Below are 12,171 nucleotides of genomic sequence, written 5' to 3' on the forward strand. Positions count from 1 at the left end.
GGGTTCGATGCGATGGCTAGTACCAGCCGTCTCCCGCTTTTATATAGTTCCGCAGAGTAGTATAGATGTTTCCCTAGATCATTTCCCTTTCCCCATCACAAAGCAATAGCATACTACACCAAAATATAATAGTATCTTACTTCCTGTAGTACTAGCCAATGACTCGAGAAAAGAGACGGAAGAACGTGATGCGCTATTGTACGTTGCTCAGTAAAAACAGCACTCTTTTGGGTTTCCCACCAAGCGCGTGTGGTCGATCTAATTCGTCTCACCTAAGTATGTTATTTCCATGGAGCTCTTGAATAATAACTCCTAGGCTTCGAGCTTTGTGATTTTATATATCTCCTAGAGACTACATAGATCAGCTTATGTCTCTTGCTATGGACAAAGCCCGCAATGCCCCGAATGGGAAGAAAGAACGCGTCTCTTACACCTCGTTCCTCTTTTCCTGTACATACTTTAGCATTAACCAACACCTGCTAAATTGACGTTCCACAAGTTTACTTTTTTATTTCTCTTCTTTGTATCCATGTACTTTCCCGAACGCCTTCTACTCCTGTTCGAGGCAATGCCTCAAATCCTGTCATGCGTCTTCCCTCGAGTGTCTTCTCTAGACGAAATTCACTACACATGGAGACAGTAGCACGCTGTGTATAAGCATAGAACCTATCAAGATTATGAGGAACAAATAGCGACAAATACACGCATTCTGTCGTGTTCCTTTTAGATAGTACTTTTTCTCTCTTCCTCAATCCTTTAGCCAGGACATTGTTCACCGGAAGGCAAACAAGTTCTCATACCATTTAGCTTGCTGCACGGTCATCATCCGCAATTAACCAACTAACCGTAAGTTCGGTTACATTTGGTCAGACAGCTTGAGGCCTTTCATCCTCTTCTCCCATCCAGCCCCCAAACATAGGCATTCATAAGACGTGCACTAATCTTATCCGTTCTCTCCTTCCTTGGATCGAATTCGATCCGCCCCTTATAGACAGCCTTCGAATGCGCGTACCTTTTCGCCTCCCTCGGAATCAGATCGACTTGGCCCAGAGCGACAAAGTCGTCAGCTACAACTCTAATTTTCTTGTCCCTATAGCCATCACAACATTCACAAATCGGTGTACAGTGGCCAAGGACTTCTCGGTCGCTCCTCGTGCATCGTGGCTTCTCACAGCAACCACAAGACCGGCCACAACACCCCCCATCCTTAGCACACTTTTCCCGAAGCCATGTGTCCCTGAGATACCATATTGAATCGCATCGCTGGAAACTCATAGCGCGGTACAGTGGAGTGTGTCCCATTTTCCATTCTAGGAGCTTCATGACCCCTTCGGTGGAGCGTACATCGTTGTTGAGTAGTTCCAGTTTCCGCTCAGATTCCCTCAGTTTTTCTTTGTAGCTTTTGAACTCGTTGAGGTCGTCACTTGCAGGTTGTTCGCTCTTTATTTTCTTATTATTCTGCAATTCTTTTTCCCTTGCTTGTAATGCTAAATGTAGGAATTCTTCAGTCACGAAGTAATCATTGATATATTGCCACTGGTCCTCAGAAAGACCAATCCATTGGTGCTGTAGTTTGCGCAATTTCTGGGCCTTTCGTGTTTTTCCTGATTTCTCGAGGATTGCCTCCACGGGCTCGAAGATAGCACTGCTGGCTTTGACAAGCGTGTGTCGCATAGAATCCGGTATAGACTTGTTGAGCTTCATGTTTAGACGTAGTAGTCGAGTTTCGGGGAAGGAAAGGTAGCGATTTGACCGAGAATTATAAGAAGAAATTACGTGAGAAAAAATTCAGAGAGACGAATATGTGTGTGTATGTGTGTATAGGTCATGATTACACTCATTAGACTCATCTGTAGCTCATATGACATACAGGCCGAACCTATCGCTCCTTCCCTTGTGTGTTCCTGCCAACCCAGAGAGCACTCGAACATGATATCTTCGATTAGCTGGTCCAAAGATACTATCGAACAACCATCACTGCGAACGTTGAACACTCTTTTACCATCATCACTCCAATTCTTGAGCACTCTGTTTACCACATAATCGTCTATTGCTACAAAACTCTGCATTCCCTTCTTAAAGGGGAAAAAAAAAGAACGATGCCTGCCATTCCTAATCGTGTTAGCCCATCTATTCCAGGGCCATGGTGGGGTGCCATGGTCAGCTACATCGTTGCTACATGCTTAACCGCCGTCCTCCTTGGTATTCTTATATGGTGGTGGTTTTCTAACCGGACTCGGTGAGTTCTACGGAGATGATACGATTTCTAATACATACATGTCAAGACACGGTTGCTAACTTCGCTTACAGAAAGGCAATAGTTGAGTTTTCCATAAGTCGACACGCCGACACAGCGCAAGAAATTCAAGAAGTGGCGGGCTGGACCCCTCCTGGTATGCTGAAGATGTCTAGTATTTGATGCTGCATAAACTGACCTTGTTGAATAAACTAGGCAGTAGTACCGCGGGCCACAAGGAACACACCGAAACTGAAACTTTGGGATCAAACGGTGATAATGGAAATGGTGAAGGCACAAGCAAAGTCGAAGCAGGCAGTCGTGAAGAGGCACCCCGATATAAAGGCGCATGAATATCTCATGTTAACGTTGACCTGCTGCACGTCACATTAGCTCTTAGTTTGTCTACAACGCGCAACTCGAACAATTTGCTCTACTCTGCGTGTATTATCAGCTTTAGTTTAATGTTCCACTAGGGAACAATCTCAATTCTATCAGTGAAATCCTGAAATCTTTAACCCAACTTGTGTAGGTCCCCACCTCTCTTCCTCTTCTTCCTCTTTTTTCTCTTCTCTCTCCCAGAAGTCTTTTGATGGCCTACTTTCCTACCTGTCTACTTCACATACATCCTACTCCGAGCTCATTTACACCATGCTGTCTCATCGACCTTGGTGTCTCTACCTACCCACTTCCTACATCAAGTTCCATCTCAGGTGATTATCGGTTCGAGAATCGCATAAAGCTACAAAACCCAGAAAAAAAAGAAGGTCCCTACATTTTCAGGCCTTAGTTCCCATCTGTCTTCCTTTACTTAATCTCCAACCTGCCCACCTCGCGTACATCCCTACTCCGAGTTCATCTACATCCTGCTCTGTCTCATTGATCTTGGTAGCTCCAAAAAAAACAGAAGAAGAACAGAAACACAGAGGAAAAAACAGCTTCTTTACAAAGCATACACTCCTTTGAATTTTCCTACTTCATACTCTACTTTCATATCTGTGTCCTTCGTTTGGTCAAGCATATCCTTTTTCTATCGGTCTGGCCAGCTTCGATCTCAGTTTTCCGTGCCTTGCTCTCATTACTGAACTTGGCAAGTATTCGAGTGTCTCGAACGATGGTGTGCTTCCCATACTGACTCTCGGGCAGAACTCAACATTGACAATTACCCATGACAAGTACCCACACAAATCTCAGGTCAAAGACTGCATACTTCGGCTGGCCCGGCAGCGAACCCAGTCAGATAAATCTCGCTGAGAAGGATGTGACCTCTCAAGGTGCAGAGCAGGTAAGCTATCCCAGATACATGCACTTCGCGTCCACGGTCGCTGATTCGATACACTAGGGTGACAACAGCAGAGTTTTCCGATGAGCATACCGTCTCAATTTTCTAGTCTACAAACCGACCGTTGAGGTACAAATCCTGTCTGGCGTTTCCAAAGGTTGATTCTGACTTTTCACCAGGAAGACTGAACGACCGTCTGGACTCCGACTGGCAACAGTGGTGGCTTCCGAGAATTGGATATCAACTCTATGACACAAGGTCAATGATGAATCCAGTAGTTGTTGTTGACTTGCGTGGTTTTCCAGCTGTCAGCCCTGGGTCATGATAATGATGTCGATGACGAATCCACCATATATACATTTGTTTCGTCATATGTCATTTCCAATGCTACGGCACATCCTGAATGCCCCATTCGGTGTCTCTTAATGATATCGGCAGTACACGGAAAGATGGGAACAGCAACTTTTGCATGGCGACAGACAGGACAAAAAAAAGAAAAAAAAAAAAAAAAAAAAAAAAAAAAAAAAAAAAAAAAAGGAAGGGAGCAGGAAAAAGAAATATCTGCCCAACGCGCAACATTCCTCTACCCGATAGAGAAGGCTTCGGCTTCAACTTCCTCATGACTGGTCTTTACTCTTATTTCATACATGTGGACACAGCAGTTTACTACGATCTTTATCTTTTATCATTGCCTTTGTTCCTTAACTTTATTAACGAGTTCCCTATCTTGAAAATTCTGCGGCGGAGGCAAATTCGAACGTCAAACGGGAGCCTCATACACAGGCCACGTACTTCTTTCTGCTCGTCTGGGTGATGCCTGGCATGATTGCTGCCAACTTGATCTCGTTGTACCCGGGATTTTGTCGTTAGCTGAAGTTCAATGATAGGAAAAACCCAGAAAAAAATATAAAAAAAGAAAGAGGAGGAAGAAGATTGATGGGAGGCCGTGCCGATAATTTCAGGGAAGCAGAGTCCGAATCCTTGACGTGTACAATATCTGACCAAACTCAATTCATTCTTGTTATTCAACTTAAGCCCACTACTCTAATCTTGACCATGCAGACGCCTCACCGTTTAAAGCAAGACTAACTAATGTTGGGACACATATCTCCCCGTCGCCTGGCCAGCTAGACGCGATATATCATTTTGGTCTAGCGGCTAGTGCTTCGACATCTAACATAGCCTAATGCATCACCAACCGCAGTCCAAGCCCGCAACCAAGGCGACATCTATATAATATATATAAAACAAGAATGATCGGCAACATAGCTATACATAGCTAACGGGAAGATTTTACGCAGATAAAAATCAATATTGCACCTGCTAAGCCAGTTCATAGTGACCCATAAGGCACTCGTCACTCCATACGGCACCATCTCGCTATATACCCTTGGTATATAGTAGTGAACGACTACTGATATATAACATATGAAATATAGTATATAGTACTTACTACATCGATGTGGAATTTACAACCACAACCAGTGGCGGCGTGTCATATGGTTTATACATGCATCCCATTTACATGCATCCCATCTCAATGAACCAGCCAAGAGGGTTTTTGATCATCTAGGAAAGCTCATGTCTCGGGACATAAAGGAATCTCGACTTCTTATAGTAAAGTTCCGTTTTGATGTTGACCCTGAGAATATTGACAACACTGCTAGATTAGCTGAAGCCTTAAATGGCCTATCAAAGGGTTTTCCGTTTTTAGAAGAACGTTGACTTCTTCTAGTAAGATTCCGTTGTGACGTCGACCTTGAGCACATTGACAATATAGCCAGATTGGCTGGGGCTTTGATGGCCTATTAAAAGGTCTTCCATACTCCAAGCCATACAACGCGTATCGCACTCACAGTGGTGACGTGAGAATTCAGCAAATCGTGTATGACTCAACGGAGGCATGTGCTGTGTTGTGCTGTGCTGGGCTCTGGCTCAGTATGCTGATGATGTGGATATACTCAATATAACGAAATTTACTTATTTATCTCCCACGGTGGAGACGTGAGAATATTACATGGCCAACAAAAGCCGCGTGTGATTGTGGAACGGGATTATCGAACGAAAAGATGAAAGTTTGACGGACACTTTTGACAACGTCGATGAGTACGTTGTCAAATTCGCACATGATCATCAGGGTCTGAGAATGGCATATAGCCAATAAAAAGAGAGAAAAGAAAGGGGGGGGAAGGGGGGGGTTTGTTACATTTCCAGGCCTTAGTTCCCCTTTCTTTCATTTTAGACTTTCGAATGGAGATATATACCCGGCCCGGCGGTAAATAAGGCAGCTGGACAAATACGGGTCGTGTGGTCGACATTCACAAGATATCGACGAATATAATATCGGTATGGTATGGCATATAGCACCTTGCTATAACGACGAAGAATGGACTGTTTGTCCAATAATATTTACTGGGTCTCTCTAGTCAACTTTCAAGCAGTCGATATCTTTGACAAGGTTGGTAAATCCGTCTAATCAAGGCATATGGAATATGGATCCTTGCTCGAATGGAGACGTCAATACGAGCAAATCAAAAGGATACAGGAGGTACCAGCGATATTCCAATTACGAGGGATTGGATCTGCTATCATTGCCCACATCCGTCCGGACGCAGAGTCCCTCAAAGACAACTTGCTGACCGCGGAGATAAAGGGGACCGAGATAGTTTTTTCCCGGATCTATAGGAATTATCGGCCAGAATAAACAATAAGAAAGATAGGTTCAGCTATAATCGCACAGGTCCGTCCGGACTCTTTTCATATCAAAGACAACTTGTTCCCGACAGAGCTGCGTGGATAGAGGGCATGTTACCGGAGTTTACAGACATGAAACTCACGGTAAAGGTTCCCCAGACCTCAGGCCCAGCGTTGGATTGGACAGTCACTGGCTTCACTTTCGCTGAGTATCCTTGTCAAAATGTTTAATACTACAAGATATAGAAACCGGGCATATTGCCCAAGTGCACAGACGTTAAACTCACAATCAAGGTCCCTCAGACATCGGGTCCAATTTCTAATTGGAAAGGTGAGTGAGTGGGTTTACGGTGGCCGAGTACACTGAAGATATCTCGCCAGATGAGTTGAACGTGGTATTCTACGGCGAACAGATTGGCAAATTACTGAAAGACAGGGCTTTCACTGGTGAAAGGTCTGGGAGTCATAATTTTCGATATCAATGGGGCCGTTGTGATAGGACAAATAAATACCCTAGAGAAACTTCGCTCGGGCGAGGGTGGAGTCAATTGGTGGTGGGTTGATATTCGAGAAAGTGGTGGAATACATGCTTTTTAATACCATCGTCTTTGTTTAGTGATGGGTCTGGGTGGTAACGGGCACTATGATGAAGATTGAAAAATAGGAGCAGCTGGTTACGATTACTAGATATTTATGAGGGAACGTTCTTTAGCTGAATATAGGCTTCATCTGCGAATTTGTGTGGTTTTGTGCTTGGTTATTTTTAGATAGAAGCAAGTGATTGGTGTATAATAGTACATAGGATACCGTTTGACCATATCAAATCTCATATGTTAAAATTTCTCACTAAAACTGACACGATGGTGCTTAATCGGTTTTTGTAGCTTCTGAGCTGGTAAGAAGGCTACTACTCCCTGCACCCAAAAATCACAGTAGCAACTATTGGCATAATATCAGATAAAAGACACAGAGTACGTCAAGCTCCGAGAGCTACAAAGAACAAACGCGTCCAAAGTCAACTCGAACATATTGCCGTCCATACTGGACTCTACAGTCCGCGCGCATACGTGTCGAGGTACGCAGCTGTAGCATTGTCTATGAACAGTTAGCAAGATTCCCATCAAAAAAGAGAGGTCTAAACTTACAAGACTCCACACCCTTCTCCACGTTCAGGTTCATATACACGGGGCGGGCCTAGGATAAGGGTATTAGTATGACTGCTACGCGAGAGATTCGCTCTTCTTTCATGTACATACCGTCTCGCCGCCCTTTTCCAACCAGTCATAGATTGACTGCGCATTCTGGACAGTGGAGCTCCAGTACTGAGGAAGTACATCCAGACAGGCTTGGAAAGACAGCAACCCGCTCTGTTGCATGCCCTGCAGGTCCTGATGCGCACTTCGGATGGTCTCGAGAAGCTTCTCGAGATCCTGTTTTTCATAGGTCTTCTGGTTTATTTTATTTTTCACCACTACAAGGTATAGTTAGCATACAAGATCTATTCAGAGGGAAGGGAAGCAAAAACTCACCGCCAGCGGCAATGTACAGACCCAGAGCGGCAGCTAAAGACACGCCAGCGAAGATGAGCCCTCCAATCTGCACCAACCACGATTTAGTAAAAGGTAACTTGTTTGGGTTGAGTAGTGTTAGTTGTGGGACTTTATCACGTACAAGAATCAACGGCTTGACAGGCTGGAATATCTCCCCCAGCGCCCCTGCAATTGGAAGAGCTGCTCCTGCGAGCGCGACCATTGCTTTTTCGGCCGTCTCAAGTGAATTCAGCTCCTGTGTTAGGCTGCGGATCTCCTGTTCAAGATCCGCAATTTGTTGTGTCAATTCTCCTTCTTTGCCTTCGGCCCATGTAGAGTATGTGTCTACGAAGGAGGAAAAGTTATTCTTGACGGCGGAGAACTGTTCTTGGATGTCTTCGGCGGTCGCCCCAAGCTTGTTGATATCCTGAGATTGCAGTAGGCTGTAAGTAATTATTCACTAGGATAGTTGCAATCAGAGTAATCAGAGGGCGCATAACTTACCGAGACGAAGGCTTTAGCTTTGGCCTTTCGGTCCTCGAGGGAGATGGTGCTGTCGGCACAATATTTTACGATAACTTTGTCGAAACCTAATGCCAAGGTCAGAGAGAAGTAACTGAAAAAAATAACCCCGAAAGATGGCTACACACTTTTGCCCTTCTGAGAAATATCAGCCGCCAGGTTTCGACTATTCTGAAGGACTTGATTGTAATCCTGTGCAACTAGTCAGCACCAAAAACTGCCAGCAACACCGGCTTTTTGACTTTACCTGGCGAATGCCGGCAACGGTATCCGCAAAGCCCTCGTTATACTTTTGATCAATGACAGCCAGCTTTTGCTGAATATCAATGAGACGACTGTCGATATTCACCGATGCTTGAGACGCAGCTGATCCTGACAGCGCCATCCCATTCTGACCTTCCTCGGACGAAAGGTGTTGTCCAGCACCGACCGTAAAGTCGGCCTTTTGCTGGTCCGTCTGCAGTGGCTTATGGTCTTCGTAGCCATTGGCCAGGACAAAGATCTCCTCCTCCGAAAGGGAGTTGGCAGCCTCGAGGGCCTTCTCGACAGTTGGGTTACTGCCGACGAGGCGCTCTAGCTTTCCGGCGACCTCATCATAGCTCGGAGGGGAGTTGTCGGCTGTGTAGGCTGGTGCTGGAAGAGGAGACATGTTCAATGACTGAATGCAATTGAGAATGAACTGGTTGAGTATAATGATAGTAAGGGACTTTCTTGTAAGGGAATTGGACTTGAGGATTGTTGTTTCTCTTTCCCACTGGCGGGGTTGATGCCGACCTTAAATAAAATCCGCAGTGGCATTGTCACTTCGTCACTTTGCAACATTCTCCCATGAATAAACTAGAATCATTGATTCTCCTAGAATACATCATCGGAATCGCCGAAGATGTTAGATTCCTACATGATTCACGATAGGAAATCTAGATTGATAGATCACTGCATCTTGCCACTGAGTGACGGACGTGGAGCTGCAATGTCGGGGTTTGCTCCAAGTAGGGTTGCATAAACTAGCTGCATGTCAATCCCTGCAGCTGCATACAAGCTGAAATGCAGGACTCCCGTCCCAGGCCGCATATCCGGTGTTGCCACTGCATTGACCACGTAATTTATGCCTGAAGCCCCAAAAGGTAATGGATATTGTATATCCTAGTTCATTCTGATGTTATAGTCCTTCTCCTGTAGTTGAGATGGCGTCAAATTGTTATTCCAGGTCGCGCGACATACAAATGAAATTCGCCGCACTACATATTAAGCCCCCTCATTTGCACGTCAGAGCCACCACAGAAACACCCAGAAGACAAGACCTAATCCGCTCGCACTTCTCTTCCACTTACTATCATTGGCCATACACCCTGCCGTGCAAATCAGCTGAAGCCATACGACCATGTCTTCTCCAGTCCTCCCCTCTGCAACTAATGTCCTCCACAAACTTAGTGAGCAGAGATCCAGTCCAGCTACAGTGTCAGCCTGTCTCATGGCCGTCTCTTCGCTGTCCGAGTCTGAGCGTGAGGCCCTGGTCAAGCTCCCTGCCAAGTACCAGATCGTACCTACAGACAAGGAAGCATTCACGACCGCAGCTGTGCAGGCACTGGCTTCCGATGACTTGGACCAAGCGCTTGGGGATGCTGCCAATGGGGCCTCCGCTGCAGTCAAGGGCATTATTGAATTAATGGTAGTGATTCTCCTCAAACTGTCATGTGCTGATGCAATGAACGACACGCACCTCACTGAAGAGTATGAACCGATTTACAGGGTAGGTCACTTTTACATACTATAGCGCAATGATGCATTCTCTGTACTCTGACTCGCTAATACTATCGCGTCTACCCAGCTCTACTGTGAGACTATGAGGGATGGGATTCCGCTTTCCATCACTATTGCTCAGTATGCTGAAGGTAGGAACCGGCTTCATGTGAATGCGTATTTCCTCTAAACAGTCTGCAGACTTCGATAATAAAATCATTGAATTCTGTGCGGATAATTCTCTCACTATAGATGAGCGCTTGTCCACAATTCGGGAGTACATCAAGGTAAGTGCCTTTTAACAACAGAGTCATCGGACTACGGAATGCTGATTGACGCGTCTGTCTCTACTAGGATGCGGAAGGACACCAAATCACAGCCAATGAGATGCACAGCACCCTAGAGTCGATATTCGACAAAACTCTGGATTTCGTAAACCAACTTGAGAACCAGTCACTACTGGAGCGAGACGAACATGACGAAAAGGAGGCAAAAACCTTTCCTGCACCGAGGTCAGCAAAGACGATCTTTTCAGCTGGCCTGCTCGATGCAAATATCCCGGCACTCCGAGTCGCTATGGAATCACCTTTCGGGGCATATGTGACGGTACTCTTAGCATCCTAACACATTGATAGGCCGAATGAAGACGCGCTGATCGAGATTAGATTGCTGGCTTACTTGGAATCGCAAACCCCGAAGCGATCAACGCGGCCTATTCTTTAGCTGCATCTAGTAAGCATTCCTTTTGATCTTTATCACCACTGCTATACTAGGTTAGGCTTCTAACAAGACCATAGTGGCCAGTAGGCAGCATTTACCTATGGATGCAGTCATTTCCGACCTAGCCACACGGTCGGGGAGTGCAACGGATACGAACACGGAGTATTTCAACGAATTTCGAGAGCATATCGAAGTCCTCGCCGGCTATTGGCAAAGTACACTCGTCGATGCGCGGAAAATTGAGCTATGGCTGGATGATGGTGCCTCGCTCGCAGTAAGTTTCTGAACTCCTGACATCATTTACTTTCTTTATACTGATGCAACCAGGATATGCCCACATACATGAACATGGCGTTGAATGAAGGGGCCAAGATCTGTAAGTCCACACGAGGATCCACTCCTTTCATTCAGCTGAGATGCAACGCGTAGACTAATTCCTTGGCTTAGATGTGGAAGTAGGCAAGTACTTGCGACTGTACGCCGAAGAGACTAGCCAGATTCCTTGGGATGAGTGGTTGAATGCCGATGAGAAGATCCGTAATTGAGCATAGCTATCTGTGATCTGGATGTATGCCTGATGTTACAGTTATCTCGGCCACCCATACGTTTTGTGTCTATGATCTACCATGTTGAATGCTGGTCTTTGCTGCAATGAAACAAGCATTCTGTCTGGAGATAGCTAGACCCACCAAATAACTACGTCAATCCTCCGGTTAAACTCATCGATCTCCGTCATTGACAGGGGTTCATGGCATGTATTTGCCACCAAAAATAAAGGCGATGTAGAGACGGGGAAAGTCCAGACCTCAGCCCTCAGCCCTGGGGAACCAATTTGCCCTAAGTAGAAATATTATTGGTTACCGATCACGCGGGGGAATTTATCTGTATCCTTCTGAGTGGTCAATGTAGACTATAGGGGAGTAGCTGGATGACCGGACCAACGCCCGGAAAATTAAAGATACACGTACTACAATGCGGCTAAGGCCTTTGATATCCCTGTCTCCATCATATATTAGTTTAGCACTTATATGTTACTACTCCGCAACGAGTATATCCAGCCGTCCAATAGATTAATTGCTCCCACTAACTAATTAATAGCGAGACACCAGCTGAGAAATGCGGACTTTTCTTTAATCTTCCCCTCCTACATCTTACACTGCATGCATACGCATACACATACTCCACTTCACCGTTAGCATATCTCGCACGAAGATAACTCTGTTTTCTCGGGATTTGAAAGACACCCCAAATTAAACTTAATACTTACTAGTGTGTGTGGCTTTCCTAGATGTCATGTATGAAGCTGCATGTTGAACTCAATTGCCACATCTTGTGCGCATCCTCCATTTCGTTCTTTCCTAAAGCATGTCTTATAGCGCGATTACTTCTATTTTGAGCAGGTGGCAAAGGCAGAAACTGGACTCAGCCCTCCGAAATGCTGAACTCCT

The 12,171-nt window shown here is 45.4% G+C and overlaps 4 protein-coding genes across 4 annotated transcripts; 2 read left to right on the forward strand and 2 right to left on the reverse strand.

Moving 5' to 3' along the window:
- Positions 1-885: 885 nt before the first annotated feature.
- On the reverse strand, positions 886-1,704 carry BO88DRAFT_413485 (uncharacterized protein; the record flags this gene model as incomplete). Its single annotated transcript, XM_025708129.1, has 1 exon — positions 886-1,704. The coding sequence occupies one exon, from the start codon at positions 1,702-1,704 to the stop codon at positions 886-888; it is 819 nt and encodes a 272-aa protein (XP_025565117.1).
- Positions 1,705-2,099: 395 nt separating this feature from the next.
- On the forward strand, positions 2,100-2,589 carry BO88DRAFT_413486 (uncharacterized protein; the record flags this gene model as incomplete). Its single annotated transcript, XM_025708130.1, has 3 exons — positions 2,100-2,239; positions 2,311-2,393; positions 2,453-2,589. 3 exons carry the CDS (start codon positions 2,100-2,102, stop codon positions 2,587-2,589), a joined length of 360 nt encoding a protein of 119 aa, XP_025565118.1.
- A 4,671-nt stretch (positions 2,590-7,260) lies between these two features.
- Positions 7,261-8,912, reverse strand: BO88DRAFT_451997 (uncharacterized protein; the record flags this gene model as incomplete). Its single annotated transcript, XM_025710669.1, has 8 exons — positions 7,261-7,307; positions 7,358-7,406; positions 7,469-7,683; positions 7,742-7,808; positions 7,884-8,168; positions 8,246-8,331; positions 8,392-8,455; positions 8,511-8,912. 8 exons carry the CDS (start codon positions 8,910-8,912, stop codon positions 7,261-7,263), a joined length of 1,215 nt encoding a protein of 404 aa, XP_025565119.1.
- A 732-nt stretch (positions 8,913-9,644) lies between these two features.
- On the forward strand, positions 9,645-11,268 carry BO88DRAFT_413488 (uncharacterized protein; the record flags this gene model as incomplete). The annotated part of the gene is made up of 8 exons (XM_025708131.1): positions 9,645-10,013; positions 10,092-10,155; positions 10,205-10,290; positions 10,358-10,609; positions 10,669-10,735; positions 10,801-10,997; positions 11,051-11,099; positions 11,171-11,268. The coding sequence occupies 8 exons, from the start codon at positions 9,645-9,647 to the stop codon at positions 11,266-11,268; spliced, it is 1,182 nt and encodes a 393-aa protein (XP_025565120.1).
- Positions 11,269-12,171: the final 903 nt, after the last annotated feature.

The sequence above is a fragment of the Aspergillus vadensis genome (genome assembly GCF_003184925.1).
Source record: "Aspergillus vadensis CBS 113365 unplaced genomic scaffold BO88scaffold_6, whole genome shotgun sequence".
Taxonomy (NCBI): domain Eukaryota; kingdom Fungi; phylum Ascomycota; class Eurotiomycetes; order Eurotiales; family Aspergillaceae; genus Aspergillus; species Aspergillus vadensis.